Source organism: Varanus komodoensis, unplaced genomic scaffold, assembly GCF_004798865.1.
Source record: "Varanus komodoensis strain SLA01 unplaced genomic scaffold, ASM479886v1 scaffold9, whole genome shotgun sequence".
Lineage (NCBI taxonomy): Eukaryota > Metazoa > Chordata > Lepidosauria > Squamata > Varanidae > Varanus > Varanus komodoensis.
In genome coordinates this window covers 5,738,476-5,758,668 of record NW_025336598.1, presented here as the reverse complement: position 1 = coordinate 5,758,668, position 20,193 = coordinate 5,738,476, and the positions used below count along the sequence as shown (strand labels likewise).

Below are 20,193 nucleotides of genomic sequence, written 5' to 3'. Positions count from 1 at the left end.
CTGCTTTTTAGTATGCTGTCTAGATTTGCCATAACTTTCCTCCCCAGGAGCAAGAGTGTTTTAATTTCTTGGCTGCACTCCCCGTCTGTGGTGATCTTGGAGCCCAGGAAAATAAAATCTGTCGCTACCTCCATTTCTTCCCCATCTATTTGCCAGGAAGTGAGAGGAACAGATGCCATGATCTTAGTTTTCTTAATATTGAGTTTCAAGCCAACTTTTGCACTCTCTTCCTTCACCCGCATCAAGAGGCTCTTTAGTTCCTTTTCACTTTCTGCCATGAGAGTGGTATCATCTTCATATCTAAGGTTGTTGATATTTCTCCCAGCAGTCTTAATTCCAACTGGTGATTCATCTAGGCCCACCTTTCTCATGATGTGCTCTGCATATAAGTTAAATAGGCAGGGCGACAGTATACAGCCTTGCCAAACTCCTTTCTCAATTTTGAACCAATCAGTGTTTCCGTATCCAGTTCTCACTGTTGCTTCTTGACCCACATATAGGTTTCTCAAGAGACAAATAAGATGGTCAGGTACTCCCATCTCTTTAAGAACTTGTCACAATTTGTTGTGAGCCACACAATCAAAGGATTTAGCGTAGTCAATGAAGCAGAAGTAGATGTTTTTCTGGCACTCCCTAGCTTTCTCCATGTTCCAGCATATGTTGGCAATTTGATCTAGAGTTCCTCTCCCTCTTCGAAATCCTGCCTGGACTTCTGGTAGTTCTCGGTTCAAATACTTCTGGAGCCTAGCTTGTAGGATTTTGAGCATCACTTTGCTAGCATGTGAAATGAGTGCAATGGTGCGGTAGTTGGAACATTCTTTGGCATTGCCCTTCTTTGGGATCAGAATGTAAACTGACCTTTTCCAATCCTGTGGCCACTGTTGAGTTTTCCAAATTTGCTGGCATATTGAGCGTAACACTTTTACTGCATCGTCTTTTAAGATTTTGACTAGCTCAGCTGGAATACTGTCACATCCACTAGCTTTGTTGTTGCTCAGACTTCCTAAGGCCCATTTGACTTCACATTCCAGGATGTCTGGCTCGAGGTCATTGACCACCCCACCGTGATTATCAGGGATGTTAAGCTCTTTCTTGTATAGTTCCTCTGTGTAATCTTGCCATCTCTTCTTAATCTCTTCTGCCTCTGTCAGGTCCCTGCCATTTTGATTGTTTTCTTCTATTTCTTTGCACTGTTCATTTAAGAAGGCCTTCTTATCTCTTCTAGCTATTCTCTGGAATTCTGCATTCAGTTTGATGCATCTTTCCCTTTCTCCCTTGCCTTTCGCTTCCCTTCTTTCCTCAGCTATTTGTAAAGCTTCCTCAGACAGCCATTTTGCTTTCTTGCATTTCTTTTTCTTTGGGATGGTTTTAGTTGCTATCTCTTGTACAATGTTGTGAACCTCCGTCCATAGTTCTTCAGGCACTCTGTCTATCAGATCTAATTCCTTAAATCTATTTGTAACCTCTACTGTATATTCCTCAGGGATATGATTTAGGCCATACCTGAGTGGCCTAGTGCTTTCCCCTACTTTCTTCAATTTAAGACTAAATTTTGCAACAACAAGCTCATGATCTGAGCCACAGTCAGCTCCTGGTCTAGTTTTTATTTATTTATTTATTAAAACATTTTTATGCTGCCCCATTCGCCGGAGCCTCGGGGCGGCTTACAACATTAAGTTAAAAAAATACAAACATTAAATTACACCATTAAATTAAAATGTTTGTAAAATACAAACTTTAATTTAAAATGCAAAAAATAACAATATAAAATAAGTCGCCCTGGCCAGATAAAATCCAATAATATTAACAAATAAAATGCCGCTTAAATAAAAAGGTCTTCGCCTGGCACCGAAAAACAAATAACGACGGCGCCAGGCGGACCTCTCTGGGGAGCGCATTCCATAAATTAGGCGCCACCGCAGAGAAAGCCCTCCTCCAAGTACCCACCCTCCTGATTTCTTTCACGGAGGGTTCCCGGAGAAGGGCCTCTCCCACAGATCTCAAGGGACGGGCAGGCATATATGGATGTAAGCACTCCTTCAGGAAACCAGGACCCAAGCCGTTCAGGGCTTTATAGGTCATCACCAACACCTTGAATTTGGCCCGGACTTCAATGGGGAGCCAGTGAAGCTGACGGAGAACTGGAGTCATGTGAACATAACGCCCAGTCCCCGTCAGCAGCCTGGCAGCTCTATTTTGAACCAATTGAAGTATCCGGACCGTCTTCAAGGGTAGCCCCACGTAGAGCGCGTTACAGAAGTCAAGACGGGAAGTCACCAGCGCGTGTGTCACTTTTTACTGACTGTATAGAGCTTCTCCATCTTTGGCTGCAGAGCACATAGTCAGTCTGATTTCTGTGTTGACCGTCTGGTGATGTCCATGTGTAGAGTCGTCTCTTGGGTTGTTGGAAAAGAGTGTTTGCTATGACCATCGTATTCTCTTGACAAAATTCTACCAGCCTGTGCTCTGCTTCGTTTTGTACTCCAAGGCCAAACTTGCCTGTTATTTCAGTTATCTTTTGGCTTCCTACTTTAGCATTCCAATCCCCCATGATGATGAGGACATCATTTTTTGGTGTTAATTCTAGAAGGTGTTGTAGGCCTTCATAGAACCGGTCAACTTCAGCCTCCTCAGCACCAGTGGTTGGGGCATAGACTTGGACTATTGTGATGTTGAATGGTTTCCTTGGATTCGAACTGAGATCATTCTGTCATTTTGGAGATTGTATCCCAGTACTGCTTTTCCTACTCTTTTATTGACCATGAAGGCTACTCCGTTTCTTCTGAGGGATTCTTTCCCGTAGTAGTATACCTGATGGTCATCTGAATTAAATTCACCCATTCCTGTCCATTTTAGTTCACTGATTCCTAAGATGTCGATGTTCAGTCTTGTCATCTCTTGTTTGGCCACATCCAGCTTGCCTTGTTTCATGGATCTTACTTTCCATGCTCCTGTGGAGTATAGATCTTTGCAGCATCGGACTTTCCTTTCACCACCAGACACATCCACAACTGAGTGTCCTTTCGGCTTTGACCCAGTTGCTTCATTCTTTCTGGCGCTACTAGTACTAGCCCTCCGCTCTTCCCCTGTAGCATATTGGACACCTTCTGACCTGAGGGGCTCATCTTCCGGCATCATATCTTTTTGCCTTTTGGTATTGTCCATGGGGTTTTCATGGCAAAGATACTGGAGTGGGTTGCCATTTCCTTTTCCAGTGGATCACGTTTTGTCAGAGCTCTCTGCTATGACCTGTCTGTCTTGGGTGGCCCTGCACGGCATAGCTCATAGCTTCATTGAGCTATGCAAGCCCCTTCACCATGAAAAGGCAGTGATCCATGAAGGAGCAGGGCTGTCTATTAGTGCTCATTCAGCTTTGAATACTGAACAAGACTCTGGAGGAGTGAGCAGTGCCATGGGCCCTGTCCTTTGCCTAGGCATGGGAGTGTTTTGCCTGGAAGTTGAAGAATAGGAGACATGGATATCTTAGCATCTTCCTAGCATCTAAAAGAAAAAAAGAAGACTGGATGAGGGAGTTTCTGAGGAGACCAACAGTGTCCTCAGACAAATCTCCTTTTTATTTGTGTATTACTTTTTTAAATTGTAGAAATATTTCAATGGCTTGGTGAAAAAGTGGTATAGATGCAGTAGATCAATAGATCTGAGTCTCTGGACCCATTTTTCAAGTAAAGATTTTTATCCTTCTTCCCTCTCCCCCCCCCCTTTTTTTTTTGTCCTGGAGTTCCTTAATAATTGTCTTTCTAGGCTAGGGTATCCATTGTGTCAGGAGCAGGGAAAGCCTGCTAATGTAGCAACATAAAGCACTTCCGGAAGGGAGCCCCTTTGCCAGCCTTATCAGTGGATCCTTATTGGGTAAATTAGTTTAGTTCTTCAGTCCCTCACTAACTAGCAATTTCAACACCTCACAGAACCTCATTACAGAAGCCTACAGGTGTCAAGACAAGCTACTTGCCAATCATGTAGTTCCATAAAACATGATGGGCAACCTGTAAGCATAAGCATCTGCAGGGTCACAATTCCCATTATTTCCCATCATTAGCTGCACTGACTACAGCTGATGGAAGTTATAGACTGGATAATTTTGAAGGCCACAAAGAGTCCATCTGTGCAATAAGGAATTGTTACCTTGTGGGTTAGGGGATCAGAGGTCTGTAGAAAAAAGGGGTGTAGGATACTTATGTTGCCCATGCCTTTACTGTACACTACCAGGTCAGTGCATTTTCCTTCTCTGATGCTACCTTTTTTTCTGAAAGCTGAAACTGCATACTAGTACTGCTAGTCTAAATACTCTCTTCCACCTCTGACCTAATGGGGCATTGCTTTGTTATGAATCAACATCGAGGCAAATTTGCAGAACAGAGATATTTCTTAACTGTTCATTTTCCTGTATGCTCAAGAGCAGGACCTGTCCTTATTGTAGACCAGTGGGTTTCAACCGCTGGTCCATGGACTGGCTCTGGTCCGCAAGAGATCTCCTGCTAGTCCTTGCAGGGGCTGCATCCTGCTTACCACGGACTGGCACAGGGACTGGCTGTGCTCCACCACCTTTTCCTCAGTTGGCATCACATTTGCAGGGGTTCCCCCTGTGCCGCCAGGGGGCTGGGAGGGGAGAGGTGGCTTGTTGGAAGCCAGCTAGGTAGCATGCTACAGTAAGGGGTTTTTTTGTTTTTTAATTTTGGTAACAGCTGGAATAACAGCTGGATCTAGAGAAGAGAGAAAGTGGGAGAATCTTTTCAATCCAACTCCTAGGTTTTTTTTTTTTTTTTTTTTGCTTGTAGTTCAAGTGGGGTATCTGCAGCACTCTCTGGTAAACAATTTGAAAGAAGCAATTTCTTGGTGTTAATGAATGAGTCCTCTGATAAATGTATGATGACCTATTAAATAGGATGGCAAACTTAACATTGGGGATGATGAAGATGAGACGAAAGAGGGTCTCTCTGAAAGAGAAGATGAAGAGTCAGATACTGAAGCTGCTGCTATTGACCCTTGCCGTGATTGTGAAACTGATAAGGGGAGTATAAAGGAAGCCAGAGCAAGGAGAAACCAGAAGAAAACTAAAGAAAGCAAAAAATTGCAAAATAATCAACAAAATGCTTTGGGAGAAACTGCCAAAGTGGAGTTGCCGTATTTGTTTGATGGTAAGGCAATTATTTTAATTTTATTTTTGGATTAAATGCATCCTGTAGCAGAGCACTGGGTGGTAAAATGTAGTACTACCTTACTTTTAGGAATCTAGATGATAACATGTTGTTAAATGAGCACAGGATTCAAACAGTCTCATTATATTTTTAAGGGGAAAATAATGATAACTAAAACATAATTACAAAAATAGCTAAGGATATATGCAATTCTAGGTCACATTGCAAACTTGCTTGAGAAGTAAAAGGTCTTGGGTAATTATTCATTATAGTCAGTCTTGATCACAGCTTTACTTTCTCATAGCCAGCTTAAATTCCATTGTCACTATTAGACACCAATACTATATGAATTGGTCAATACATATATAAAAAAGTTACATAATACTGCTTTTATGTAAGCTGTCTTTTAATTTGTAACATCAGTTTCATCAGATATATTATTAGATTTTGCACCTTTAGCATTTTAAAGTTTTTTTTTCATGAGCACAAATCTATATAGTTATGTTTTATATAATCTCAAATACTAAATACTTACACTGATGTTATTTAGTATGTCAGAGCCTAAGTAAATAGGTATGCTGAAAGTTAAAGAAAAGCAATGGTTTTGTAGAACAGTGCACCAGAAATACTATGTTACTTACATTTCATTCTAGCCTAGTTCGTATGTCTTTTTGTTCAACCCAGAAATCAGGAGAGTCGCACATGTTTGAGTCAGCATGCTGCCCCCTATCCACTCACCACTTCTGCTTTTCAGTAACAAACGATAGTTTTATTCTGGGTTGTTCAACCCCAAAACAAGCCAGAGTTTCCAGTTTAGCAATTCACAAAATAATGCAGGAACTAGTCTTTCCTGGATTGTTAATTAAAGCAGAAGTGGGCAAGAAACAGCACTCTCACTTGCTTTGGCACACTCACAAACATACTGTGTTAGGAAGCCAAGCTTTGTTTGATAATGCAAAGCAGGCTGTGGAAACATATGTATTTTAGTTATATATGCATTGCTTCACATACCTGCTAAAGATTATCATTTAAAAACGTTAATCATAACTTTGAAACTGCCAAGCTTGCCTAACACTGGAATTTCCATATAGTATACAGTGATTTTTGGTAATGAATTAGGAAGCAGAAAATTTTCTGCCAAAAAAATAAAGCATTGGAAAAATATCTTCCTTGCATCACTGTTGCAGGGAAAAGATACTATAAAGATGGTCACTGGTTTAGAGAACTGTTTAAAAAAACCTAAGCGAGAGAGCACAGTCAGCAGTTTGATGAATACTCACATATTTTCTTCACATAGAAACATGTTGAAGTGACTTTTTCAGCAAATACAGTGTATCACAGAAGTGAGTACACCCCTCACATTTTGTAAATATTTTATTATATCTTTTCATGTGACAGCCCTGAAGAAATGACACTTTGCTACAATGTAAAGTGGTGAGTATACAGCTTGTATAACAGTGTAAATTTGCTGTCCCCTCAAAATCACTCAACGCACAGTCGTTAATGTCTAAACCGCTGGCAACAAAAGTGAGTATACCCCTAAGTGAAACTGTCCAAATTGGGCCCAAAGTGTCAATATTTTGTGTGGCCACAGTTACTTTCCAGCACTGCCTTAACCCTCTTGGGAATGGAGTTCACCAAAGCTTCACAGGTTACCACTCCTCTATGACGACATCACGGAGTTGGGGATGTTGAAGACCTTGCGCTCCTCCACCTTCCGTTTCAGGATGCCCCACAGATGCTCAATAGGGTTTAGGTCTGGAGACATGCTTGGCCAGTCCATCACCCTTACCCTCAGCTTCTTTAGCAAGGCAGTGGTCATCTTGGGGGTGTGTTTGGGGTCGTTATCATGTTGGAATACTGCCCTACAGCCCAGTCTCCGAAGGGAAGGGATCATCCTCTGCTTCAGTATGTCACAGTACATGTTGGCATTCATGGTTCCCTCAATGAACTGTAGCTCCCCAGTGCCGGCAGCACTCATGCAGCCCCAGATCATGACACTCCCACCACCATGCTTGACTGTAGGCAAGACACACTTGTCTTTGTACTCCTCACCTGGTTGTCGCTACACACTCTTGACACCATCTGAACCAAATAAGTTTAGCTTGGGTTCATCAGACCACAGGACACGGTTCCACTAATCCATGTCCTTAGTCTGCTTGTCTTCGGCAAACTGTGGGCTTTCTTGTGCATCATCTTTAGAAGAGGCTTCCTTCTGGGACGACAGCCCTGCAGACCAATTTGATGCAGAGTGCGGCGTATGGTCTGAGCACTGACAGGCTGACCCACGACCCCTTCAGCCTCTGCAGCAATGCTGGCAGCACTCATACATCTATTTCCCAAAGCCAGCCTCTGGATATGATGCTGAGCACGTGCACTGAACTTCTTTGGTCGACCATGGCGAGGCCTGTTCTAAGTGGAACCTGTCCTGTTAAACTGCTGTATGGTCTTGGCTACCGTGCTGCAGCTCAGTTTCAGGGTCTTGGCAATCTTCTTATAGCCTAGGCCATCTTTATGTAGAGCAACAATTCTTTTTTTCAGATCCTCAGAGAGTTCTTTGCCATGAGGTGCCATGTTGAACTTCCAGTGATCAGTATGAGAGAGTGAGAGCGATAACACCAAATTTAACACACCTGCTCCCCATTCACACCTGAGACCTTGTAACACTAACGAGTCATACGACACCGGGGAGGGGAAATGGCTAATAATGCCCAATTTGGACAGTTTCACTTAGGGGTACTCGCTTTTGTTGCCAGCGGTTTAGACAGTAATGGCTGTATGTTGAGTTATTTTGAGGGGACAGCAAATTTACACTGTTATACAAGCTGTATACTCACTACTTTACATTGTAGCAAAGTGTCATTTCTTCAGGATTGTCACATGAAAAGATATACTGAAATATTTACAAAATGTGAGGGGAGTACTCACTTCTGTGATATACTGTATATCAACAATTTTCCTCTAAAAAACCACAGGATTAGTTATGGTGTATTGATTATTCTGGTGAAGAAGTGAGAGAGAGCAGTAAAAAGTAGACAAAAAAAGAACAACTCTGTATTCTGATATAGCATACCACACAGTCTAATCCTGAAGTAAACAGTGGCTATATTGTAAGTATAAGCACTAAACACTGCCCCGCCTTCCCAGTTTACTTGGCTACTTGTATCCTGTCACTAGATAACACAGGTTTGTCCCTGTGTTATCTAGTGACAGATATGTTCATGATAAGGAACACAGCTACCTTTCAGGCATTCCTAATGAGGGAATTTATGTGCTCCCACTGAAAAATGGATTTTAAAATCACTTTTGAAAAGCTATGAACAGAGGAACTTTTGGTGATGACTGAAGACCACGCTCTCTGAATGCCTGTATAGATGGACTAATTCTACTTAGATAAACAGCTTGATTTTGGATGCAAAGTAAAGGGGAAGTTTTCCACCTTTCATATAGACCAGAATACCAGGACATGGATTTACCAACTTTGACAAATTAGACTCTAAAACGTATAAAGGAGGATCCCCTCCACAATTCTTCCCCTTCTGAAATTGAGAGAGAACTCTATGAGAAGAAATTTAAAAGACTTTTATGACTTGTGGAATTCTATGGTAAGGTCTTAAGGTGGCTAGACAGAGGGGACATGGTGGATGTGGTTTACCTGGTTTTCAGCAAAGCCTTTGTCAAAGTGCTACATGATGCCCTGGTTGAAAAATTGTTGAGCTTTGGGATAGATTGATGCACTGCCCAGTGGATTAGGGCACAGTTTATGGACTATAGGCAGAGGGTGACTATCAGTGCAGAGTCATTAGGATGGCAGCTGGTAACAACCAGAGTTCTCCAGTGCTCAGTTCTGGGACCAATTCTGTTCACCCTTTTTATCAGTGACCTGGAGGAGGGGATAACGAGCCTGCTGACGAAATTCGCGGAAGATACCAAAGTGGGGGCGATGGCCACAACTAAGGATCTAGACAGGCTGTGGAAGTGGGCAGGGGACAACAGGATGACATTCAGTGTGGATAAGTGGAAGATCTTGCACTTGGGACACAGGAATAGGTTTCACAGGTTCAGGATGGGGGACAAGTGACTGGAGAGCAGCACTTGTGAAAGGGATCTTGGGGTACTTGTCAAAAGCAGGCTGAACATGGGCCAGCAGTGTGATGCAGCAGTTAAGAAGTCAAATGCCACCCTTGAATGTATAGCCTAAAGCATGGCTTCCAGAGCTAGGGAGGTGTTAATACCACTCTACACAACTCTGGTGCTCCCACAACCGGAATACTGCATCCATTCCTGGGCTCCACATTATAGGAGAGACATAGCTAGGTTAGAATTGGTTCAGCACTGGTCACAAGAATGTTAGCCGTGTTGGGAGGGACAACATATGAGGAGAGATTGAGGGAATTTTCAGCCTGGAGAAGAAGAGATTCTGAGGAGCTCTTTTATCAACTTATATGTATGTGAGAGGATGTCATGTGGAGGAGGGTCATGACCTGTTCTTCCCTACAGTGGAGGGTAAGATATGTTCCATTGGGGCATAGCTCAAGGAACCAGGCTTCAGGTTGGATGCCAGGAAGTACTTCCTGATGGTTAGGATCCCTAGGATATGGAATGGGCTTCCAAGGGAGGTAGTTGAGGCCCCATTGGTGAGGGTATTCAAGGAAAGATTGTACAACCACCTGTTGGGGATTACATGAGCAGAACTGGCTGGAGCCAGGGATCAGACTAGATGGCCCAAGAAATCCCTTCTGACTCTTTGTATCTATGGCTTTCTTTTACTGCCACTTACTGATTTGAGCTTAATAAGAGCAATACTGATTAAATACCTGAACATGCCAAGAATATGGAGATTCTGGTACTGATAAGACTCTAAGTAAGTAGAATGAAAATTGCTGACCTGGTGACATGATACTTATGTGAATACATTTCTTCAAATGTGCTCCACCTGATGGATAAATGTCTCAAGGGCACCTCAGATCACAAAAGCAGAGATTTTAAAAACCTTCAGATTTTCATTTTTCTAAGATTGCACATTCTGATATAGCTACTGAAATAGATACTGTGGAATGAAAAAAAGAAGCTCAAAGAGGAAGTGGAGGAATGGGGGAAGAGGGAGAAGATGATTGGTTAGGAAAGTATTAGAAGACAACAACAAATAAATAAAGAATCTAGTTAGAAATCTGAAAGATGATGGAGAACTCAAGTCTCAAAATGTTATCATTAAAATTAAAGAGAATAGTAAGGGGGAAAAAAAGAGACTGGAGAAGCAAATATTGGCTCCGGACAAAAAACAGAGAAGAGGTGATGACTATATACACTACAATTAGACCATCAGGCAATAAAGATATCTGCACTGGATAAAGCAGTTCTCTTGTTACAGGACTCATACCATAAATTAAACATTCAAATTAAACATCTTCCAGAAATCATTAAATTAATTAAATAATTAAATTACATTAAACATCACCGGAGGGGGGGGACTTTAAAATGAATGGATTAAAGAAATGATCCCATATGTAAAATGGGAACGAGAAGATTTTGAAAGGATGCATCAAGTTGGATACAAGCAAGGATCCAGGATGTTCCCAAAAGATGTTTTGATCAAATGTTCAAATTATTACAAGAAAGAACGATTCATGAAAATACTGAGAGAAATTACAGGTCGGTTGAAATTTAAAGGAGCCCCTATGGAGGTCTATCAAGATCTTTGCTTCCAGCCTGTGCAATTTAGATAGTCAAAGGCTGTTCTGCTGAAGAATAACATCAAATATAGCTGGGGAAACCAAGTGTTTATGAAAAACATATATAGTATAAGGGAAAGATTTATATAATAAATCTCCTAGGACAGAGTGAAAACATATTACAAGGATGGGAACTTATGGATGAAGGAGAAGATCAAGGAAGTCAAAAAACTTTTTAAAAAAGGCCCTGGCAGTGGTGCAGATTTAAGAATCAGTGGTTTATGGAGAAGCTCAAAAGAATGATCAGGAACAAGCAGAAGAACAGGGAGCAGCTGGCGAAGTCTCCCCAAGATCAAGCACAACCTTGATTGATGAAGAACAACTGAGGAAAATTAAGAAATGAGAAGAAGGAAAATTCCAATATGGGAAGGGTAAATTTAAGTTTGGTGTTAGTAAAATTGTAGAAGAGAATTGTAACTGTTATAGGACTTAGGAAATATAAAGCTATAAGAATAGTAAAGTTACTTTACTATATTCTTATATAAAAAAATATAAGGTCTAAAGCATGGTGTGTTGGATGAGTTTAATAATGAAAGCATGATATATCAAATGAGTTTAATTAAGGTTAAGGTTAGATAGCTGCTGCATATTAGGGAGAAGACTATTTAAATATATTTGATATATGTAATGGTAATATCCCTATTAATATAAGAAGTAGAAGAAGCTGAGTAGTAGATCTAAGCCAAGAATATGGAATAGTATAGAGGTAAAGAATAACCTACAGAAGAACAATTTTATAAAGGCAATAGAAGTAAGAAATAGTGAGATATTATGTATTTCTGAGTATTTAAAATAAGATAACTAATAAGGGATAAAGGTGGGGGGAGATGGTCATTGGTAGTTGGGATGACTGGGAGTTTTCCCCCATCCTCCCTTCAACTTAGGGTGAGGCTGAGGGGATTTTCCTGGGGAAAGAAGGGAAATAGTTTAGGTAAATGGGGAGGGGGGTAGGAGATACGTTAAGTGTAATTTGGTTTTTAAAAAATAAGTATATATGAAGTATAGAGGGGAAGTATAGATGAAGAAGTAAAGAAGAATGGGGAAATGAATAATTAGTTAATATTTAGGCAAGTAGTTATTATGTAGCCAAGGTCCGTGTGTGGGGGTGTACTTTTTGTGTTTAAAGTTTCCCTCTCTCTCTCTCCCCCCTCCCTCTCTCTCCATCTTGGTATTAACATATTTTTTATCATATTGTTACTCATTTTTTAAAGGAAGTACTTCTTCACACAGCATATAGTTAAACTATGGAATTTGCTGCCATAGGAAGTGCTTATGGTCACCAATCTGGATTGCTTTAAAAGGGATTGGACTGATTAATGTGAAGGAGGAGGCTATCAGTGGCTAGCTGCCTTGCTGACTGTGCGCTTCCTCCTTAACTAGAGGTACCATGCCTGCATATGCCACTTACTGAGGAGCTTAGGCAGGAGGAGTTCTCACACCTATCCTGTTCGAGGGAATCTGTGCAGCTGGTTTGCCACCATGTGTACAGAGTGCTAGACTAGATGGACCTTTGGTCTGTTCCAGCCTGGCTTTTCTTAAGTTCTTATTTTCTTAATATATCTTGACTTCAACAACACATTTTACAAAGTACCTCATGAAATCCTGATTAGCTGACTAGCTAAAAGTGGGCTAGATAGAACAAGTATCAATGAATGCATAGTTGGCTACAGAATTGGACTCAAAGAGTACTCATTAATGACACTTTCTCAAACTGGAGGGAGGTAGCAAGTGGGGTACCTCAGGGTTCAGTCCTGGGGCAAGTGTTCTTCCACTAGACAAGGATGCCCTCTTTCTTTGATATTGTTTGCTTTAGTTATAGAATTGCTAGCAAATAGCATATGAAATGACAATACTGTAAAAGTATCAGATTTAAGAATAAGATTAAGATTAGCTTATTTGCTGATGATACAATGTTAACAATTAATGACCCATTTAAGCTATAGACCATACTCAAAATCATTTAGTGGAATTTGGAGATGTAATAGGTTTGCAAGTTAATTGGCATAAATCTGAAATGGTGCTGTTTAATTCCAATAAAGAAGAAAGGTAGGGAATTAAAAATAAATTTCAAATTAAGATACATAAAATTATTAAATATCGAGGTATAAATGTCTTTTTAAAAACTCCAGTGTCTAAAAAGGAACAATTTTGATGCACTGAAATCAAAAATAAGGAGAAAATGCAGCAATTTAGGAAAATGGGAATATTTTGGTTCGGTAGAATAGCAGTACATAAAATGAAAATTTTGGGATGTTACCAATTAAGATATTAGGAGAAAAATTAGAAGATTGGCAAAATATGATGAATAAATTTAGTAATGGAGATGAGAAAGCAAGGATTAGCAGGAAAAGATGTTATAAATCACCAAAAGGGGGGATTAGGTATTCTGAATATTAAACTATAATATGTAGCAAATCAATATGATTTATACTCAACATTATATTGCATCCTGCTAATATGGGGAGAGGTAGAACAACAACAAAGTGAGGGATCTCTTTTAAGTTTTTTTTAAACAGAATGATAAGAATATTGTAAAAAAAGAGAAAATTCCTTTCTTAAAAATATGATACAAATTTGGGAGAAGTACAAGAGAAGAATTTCACCTATAATTCCAGTTACAGAAATTAAAAGATTCTCACAAAATTTGAGAGCTGGTTTAAGAAAAGTTTTAAAGGAAAAACAAATATTTAGGTTAAAAGACTGGTTGGGGACAATGGATAATAAGGAAAGGATGAACATGGTATTAAGAAAAATTAACCTGGTTTAATGTTATGAACATGGAGGACCAATATGATCATCTTAAAATTTCAGGGGAAATGGATTTAGGGAGGGATATGGACATGGTAAAATGGAAAATATGGAATAAGAGAATGTCAATTAGAATTAAGGAAAATGTCTATAAATTAGTGTGCAAATGGTACCTGATGCTGGTAAAACTATATTATATAGATAATATTCCAATTTATGTTTGGAGATGTGGGCAAAAAGTGGGTATATGTTTCCATATATGCAAATGTGAAAATGCTAAGACATTTTGGATAATGTTTTTAAAGGAAATTAGCAAGATACTGAACTTGAAAACTGAAGCAGATCTTGAAATAGCATCATTGTTAATATTTTATTAAAAGAAATGGAAATGGTATGCTAAAGAATTATTAACAAACTTGGTAGTAGCAGCAAGATTAAGAATAGCAAAGAATTGGAAGGAGAAACGGGATTTCCAGTTGACGGAACTGGAATATAGCTGTTAATGCTAATTTAATGTGTGGAATTAAGGTGAAAAAAGGGTTGACAAGAATGATTTTATATGGGGTTTGTTTATTGAACATGTAGTAATAAAAGGGAAGTGTATTAAACCTTCAGATGACTAAGTGCAATTCTGGACAGAAAGGGGTATTTCTGAAGGAGCAGAAATTTAGAAGAAGGAAGTAGAAGGGAATGAATGAATAATTACTATGTAGCCATGGTCCCAGTGGAGGGGTGCACTAGTTGTTTTCTTTTTTCTTTTTCTTTCTTTTTCTGTATTTTGTGTTCTTTTATTATTTCTTATGATGCATTTTTATATTTGTATGTTGTATTTTAGCAGTATAAATAACTTTAAAGTAAAAGCTATGAATACCTTATATGAGGGCTCAGACAACACTTCTAGCCTATGGCAGACACTTCCCTTGATCTAAGACAAAAAATCTTCCCAAAAGACCAAGTGCAGAGAAATCAGCTGGCAAAGTCTTGGAGGGGGTACTTAACAGTCTATTCAAAATTACTCGTTTTTTAAACTCCTGCAGATATATAACTCTTTGCTTCCTAAACTTGTAGGAACTGTCCTTAGACTTTCACTTCTGTCTTTTCAAGTTTCTTAGTATAAGCTTTTGAGTCACTTTGTAAGATTTACTACATCCTGTTCCAATTTTTGTTTATAATGCTGGAATGTGATTAATCCATCTCAGATTTAACATAGAGTTGCAATTGCTAGCTCTTTAACAGAAAACTTACTTTTGGAAATCTATTTACAGAACAGGTTTTATTTTTTCCTGTTAGAATTATTATGCAAGTATAAGCACTTTATGTATAAGCCTTTTTTGTGTTGTTCATTTTTACAATAGCTCCAGAATCTTATGAACAACTTAAAGCTTTATTGTGGGAAAGAACAATGGAAGAGCAACTGCTTGTGATAGAGAGGATTCAGAAATCAAATCATCCAAGCCTTGCAGTGGGAAACAAAGCAAAGTTAGAAGTATGTTTTTGTAATCATATATATTGTTCAAACAGCAATCTGAATAATAGTTCTGTTGATTGTAAGGAATAAAGTAATTTTTATTTTAAAATTAATGTATTAGTGACCTTAAATTGTTTTCTGTAGAAACTGTTTGGATTCCTTCTGGACTATGTTGGGGAGCTGGCACGTAAGGATCCACCAGAACTAAAAACAATTGACAAGTTGGTCCTGTAAGTAAAGTGAGACAGTATCAATTTGAACAGATCTAAATGTATATTAGACAATTACATGGAGGATAAAGTTATGACTACTTCTCATGATGACTGAATATTATGTTGAGTAGGAGTTGCACTCATTTGAAATGGGAATCTGGTTTGGCCATTGGGGAAGCAGAATGCCCAGCAAGAAAGTCTTTTGGTCTGAACTGGCGTGGTGCTTTTTCTGTGTTGAGGTCTCCTGGAAACTTGGCCCTGCAGTCACCCAGGTTGGCAGTTCCTCTGCTATACTGGAGAATGAGTTTTCAATAAAGGAGGTCATTGCACTGAAGAAGAGAAGCATGAGTTTTTTAAGAAAAGACCTCTTCTTTCAGTGAAGAACTGACATGTCTTGGTGAGAACTCCACACACTTTGGGGGTTGTGGTGTTCTCAGTGGGCTGATCAGTTAGTAGAAATGCAGGGATTGGTCTGGGATAGGCTTATAAATCATATTGTGCTTCCTTATGTAGTATGAAAGTTGAAATGTAACACTTCATTTAAAGAAGCGTCTACATAATACTGGAGGGAAGTTAGGAGTCACGATGCTTCTTAACAACATGCTGAAATTGTCACATATGGGGAGTTAAAAATGTTTCATTAAAAAAAAAACCATTAGTTTGGAATTTCAGTATGAAAACAGGTGGGAACAAAGCTTAAATCCTTTCTTCCTGGAGGTAAGCCCTGTAAGTATAACATAATATCACATAGCTGTGCTTGAAAGAGCAATGCTACTTGTCTAAGCCTATAAGGAGCAGCTAAAGAGGTTTTTCTTAGTATTAAAGAGAGAAAATAGCTAAAATTACCACATCCTAAAAAGTAAATAAATACCATAGTGATTTGTACCACAGATACATATAGCACATATAGGTCAGTGCAAGGACTTTGCAAGGCAAGAAAGTGGAGCAGGGAGTAAGAATCTGGTCACAACAGGAGTATTGACATTGTGTCACAAAGGTCCCTGGGATACATGCTGGGAGCAGACAGGAAAATGAAGTAAGACATAAACCATAAGACATGTCTTATGTCTGTTGGCAGTAGCATGGCTTAGTGAGCAATTTGGCTTGATTCACACATCACACATGGTTGTGATGTGTGAATAGACTCAGTATGTGCAGACTAAGCAGTAATAACTTTTCAGAATCTTCCAGTGAGTCTCTGAGATGGAATATCATCTTGACTTATAAAGGCCCAATTTTTATGCTTCTGTCTTAATGAGCTAGTTCCAGTGTTTAAGTGTTGCTCTTAGAGGAATAAAATGTTGTGGTGAAACTTGATACTGACTTGAGTTTCTTGTTGACAGGATATTGTATGATCTTTGCCAGATGTTCCCTAAGGCCGCAAGCAATCATGTTAAACTTATCCTTCAAGATGCCACTCATGACATAGAAGAAATTTTAGAAGTAAAAAGTCATGCAAGATTTCCAGGACTGGACATGGTATATTTCATTTTACTTATATGAAGCCTTTCTGCCAGTGAAGTCAAAGTAGTTTACAATTTTAAAACTTAGTGTATCATTTCTTCTAATGGAGAAATTAGATGGTTGAGTACCTGTGAAAGGAAAAGTTACTTATAAAACATTAAATAAACTGCCTGACAAGAACCTGTAAATGCACAGAATGATGATAGCAGGTAGCTTTATAGATGGGGTGGGAGTGGGAAAAAACCAACCCAGAGATCAGATAGATTCACAGTGGTTTGTCATGTTGTGCAAACCCAGCCTGCTTTGCACAGGGTGGCTTATTTGTAAGAAGCCACTGTAACAACTCATGACTTGTTTTAGGGATGGTTGTACCTGGGGCAAGTTGTTGTGTTAACTAAACCCACATAGCTCTCTCTCAAAAAAACACATTTTGAGGAGAAGCCTAAATTTTGACAGCTGTCAAAATTGCGCCATAAATGGGGTGACTTCCACTTTTCTGCACATCAGGAAAGGTTAGATCATGTGAATAACACATCCAAAGAAAATCCTAAGAGCCTATTGTGATAGGGATGATCTATATGCAATCACCTTTTGCCCCCAATGTTTCCCTCAGTTTTTATTTAACAACTGTCAAATGAGCAGCAGAGCAGTGAATTAACCTGTTCCTGGCCTTGCTTTGGTAATGTCCATAGATAGTGCCTCCAGAGCAATGATGAGTCCAATGGCTTAGAATAGTCAGACTTTTGGACCATCAACAAATAATGTAGTTAAAGTGCTCTGAAAATTGGGTACAGTTGTATAAAAATTAGGATGAATCAGTGGCAACAGCTTTAAAAATGCTGCTGGGAGACTTTCAAGGGGCAATTACTTTGGGCTTTGCAAAAAGTGATCTCCAAAAATACAAAGAACAGAATGCTGTAGCAACCATAGCCACAGTGAGGGAAGGCAAATTGGCTCTTGATATGAAATCACCTGAAACACCCACAGGAAGAGTGAAGAGGAGCAGAGAGAACCAAGGGCGAACCTGATCATCTATCAGGCACTCTTGCAGATCGGTCCACAAGCAACCCACACCACATAGTGTACTTGCAGGATGTGTTGTCATTACTAAAGGAAACCATCATGTAAGTCTACCGGTCACGGCTCTCTGAAGCATTTGACAGATAAATATTTGTGCATGATTTGAAAGCAAAACCAGGAGTGAGGGTGGATGTAGGAACAGGGGAAGAAAAAGAATTGACCTGCTTAGTTCTCTGTTAACTTATATTAATACCCTAGATTTGGGTGGGAGGGCATGGCTGTATATTGTGACAGCTCCCAGCCTTCATGGATCTCCTTGCTACTTTCATATACATATGGGAAAGAGAGCAGTGAGCAAATTCACTAAAAGCAAGGAAATGTTCAAGCAGTAAAATAGAGGGAGAAATGGTACAAATCTCAGGGCAGAATAGGAAAAATTGTGCAAATCAGGTGACATAGCTGTGAAACTAAAAGAGATTTTGCAGATTTCAAATTAAAGCAATATAATGCAGGGGGGAATCACGCAAATTTCCTAGCAGTGAACATTTGTTCCTGAACACTTGTATAGGACCAAGGGAAAATGTGACTGTTTTCAGAACATTCTTCATTGCCTACTCTTCTCAATTTTTAGAAACAGGGTGAATAGGAGGGATGAGGGAAGATGGAGCAACACTAGTGAGATCATGAGAAGTAGCATGGGGTTTGCTGCTTTTGCATTCTGCCAACCCTTAATGAAGTCACACTTCTGGGTTCAACAAGAAACAGCCAGTGGTATGAGCAACCCAAAAACAAGCCAATGATTCTTAATGTGGTTTGCTTGCAGGTGATTTTTTTTCATGGAAATTCTGCTAGGTTTGCCTTAAACAACAAGTTACCATGGCTGATCAACCTTGGTGCATTGTCATATCATACAAAGTAGGCCCATATCTCTGTCAGTTTATTGTATCCTAAAGAGGAGGGCATGGTTGTTCAGTTCAAACGCTGATCACAAGTATTCGTGTTTTGAGATGAGAAGGATACATGGCAATATTTTGCTATGTATCCCAATTGTAAGGGATATAAATTAGTGGAATGGCCGGAATGCTGTTCTGGTTTGGAAGGTGTCATGGTGCAATTGGCCCCAACTGGATAGATTCAGAATATTACTGGAAATGATAATACTTCTGGTTGTAAACTAGATTCAGATAAGTGAAAGGTATATTAATCTCATACAGCAAATCTATTTATACTGAAACATCTCTTTTGGCTTTTTTTTAAAGACAGGATAAAATTCATTTGGTAGGTTTTATATTGACAGCAGATGACTCACCTGCAATGGTAGCCCCTTTTGTTTTCCATTATAATATCCTGTGGGTGGGCATTTCTACCTCTTTGAATAAAAGATCTCATTTATACATACAAAGAAATTGAATAAGAGGAGTGAATAACAAGTTTGCCCTGTGTATGGCTGTACAATGACTTCAAATAGTTTAGCGCTATTATAGCGTGACATGACATGTTGCCATGTCAACATGACACGACACGACACGCTGCAGCATGTCGCATGTCACATGACAACTGGTTCCTGTTCCACAAAGTTAGATAGAATACTTGAGCTGGACAGGGCCTATAAGACAATTGAGCCAACCTCCTGCTCAGTGCAGGACTCCAAGTTAAAACACCCTTGACAGGTGGCACAAGAGTGGAGTGGTATGGCACTGGATCCCACAGGAGTAGCTCCCACGATACAATAGTAACACTGAATTCTTCAGTTCCTTACTAAGTTGTTATTAATGCAACTAATAATGTGTATGTTGCTTTTATTATTGACATTGAATCCTTATCCTTTCAGCTCATATATTTGAAAATAATTGCAGTCCTTTTTCCAACTTCTGATTTCTGGCATCCAGTGATAACACCATCATTGTTATATATGAGCCAGCTACTTATAAAGGTAAGTTAGAATGACATACTTTTCTGCAGCAACCTAGTTAAAATGTATAAGACCCCATTTGAAATTATAGTTAGAAATATTTGGAAGTGGGTTATTACATTGTCTGTATACCAAGTTGAGGGCATAACATTTTTATAGAATTCCTTCCCCTTGGATGAGCTTAAACCACTTCCCAAAATAGTGCTTCGCCTTTCTCCTTGGTTTGTGTTTATTAGCCATAGGAGAAGTTTGGAAGATTGGTATGAGATTGTAATCTTGCACAGTGCTTGTGATGGAACCTACTGTAAGGGTTCTGTAGTTAGTTCTACTGGGCTTCAGTATGCATATGGAAGAATCTTAATTATTATATGTTTGTGGCTTAGAGAGAACAAAGCATGGAACCTTGGGAAGCGTGGCCAGAAAGACTGGTGAAAGGACTATCTGGTACTATCTGGCATAAGAACCTTGAAAAGCGACATAT

General features: G+C 39.4%; 1 protein-coding gene across 1 annotated transcript in view; it reads left to right on the top strand.

Moving 5' to 3' along the window:
- NOP14 (NOP14 nucleolar protein) overlaps nucleotides 1-20,193 on the top strand; it is a 76,370-nt gene that overhangs the window by 15,008 nt on the left and 41,169 nt on the right. The window contains exons 8-12 of the mRNA XM_044417930.1: nucleotides 4,904-5,156; nucleotides 14,992-15,122; nucleotides 15,249-15,334; nucleotides 16,660-16,795; nucleotides 19,632-19,733. Coding sequence (XP_044273865.1) covers nucleotides 4,904-5,156; nucleotides 14,992-15,122; nucleotides 15,249-15,334; nucleotides 16,660-16,795; nucleotides 19,632-19,733 — 708 coding nt within the window. The remainder of the gene's footprint in view (nucleotides 1-4,903; nucleotides 5,157-14,991; nucleotides 15,123-15,248; nucleotides 15,335-16,659; nucleotides 16,796-19,631; nucleotides 19,734-20,193) is intronic.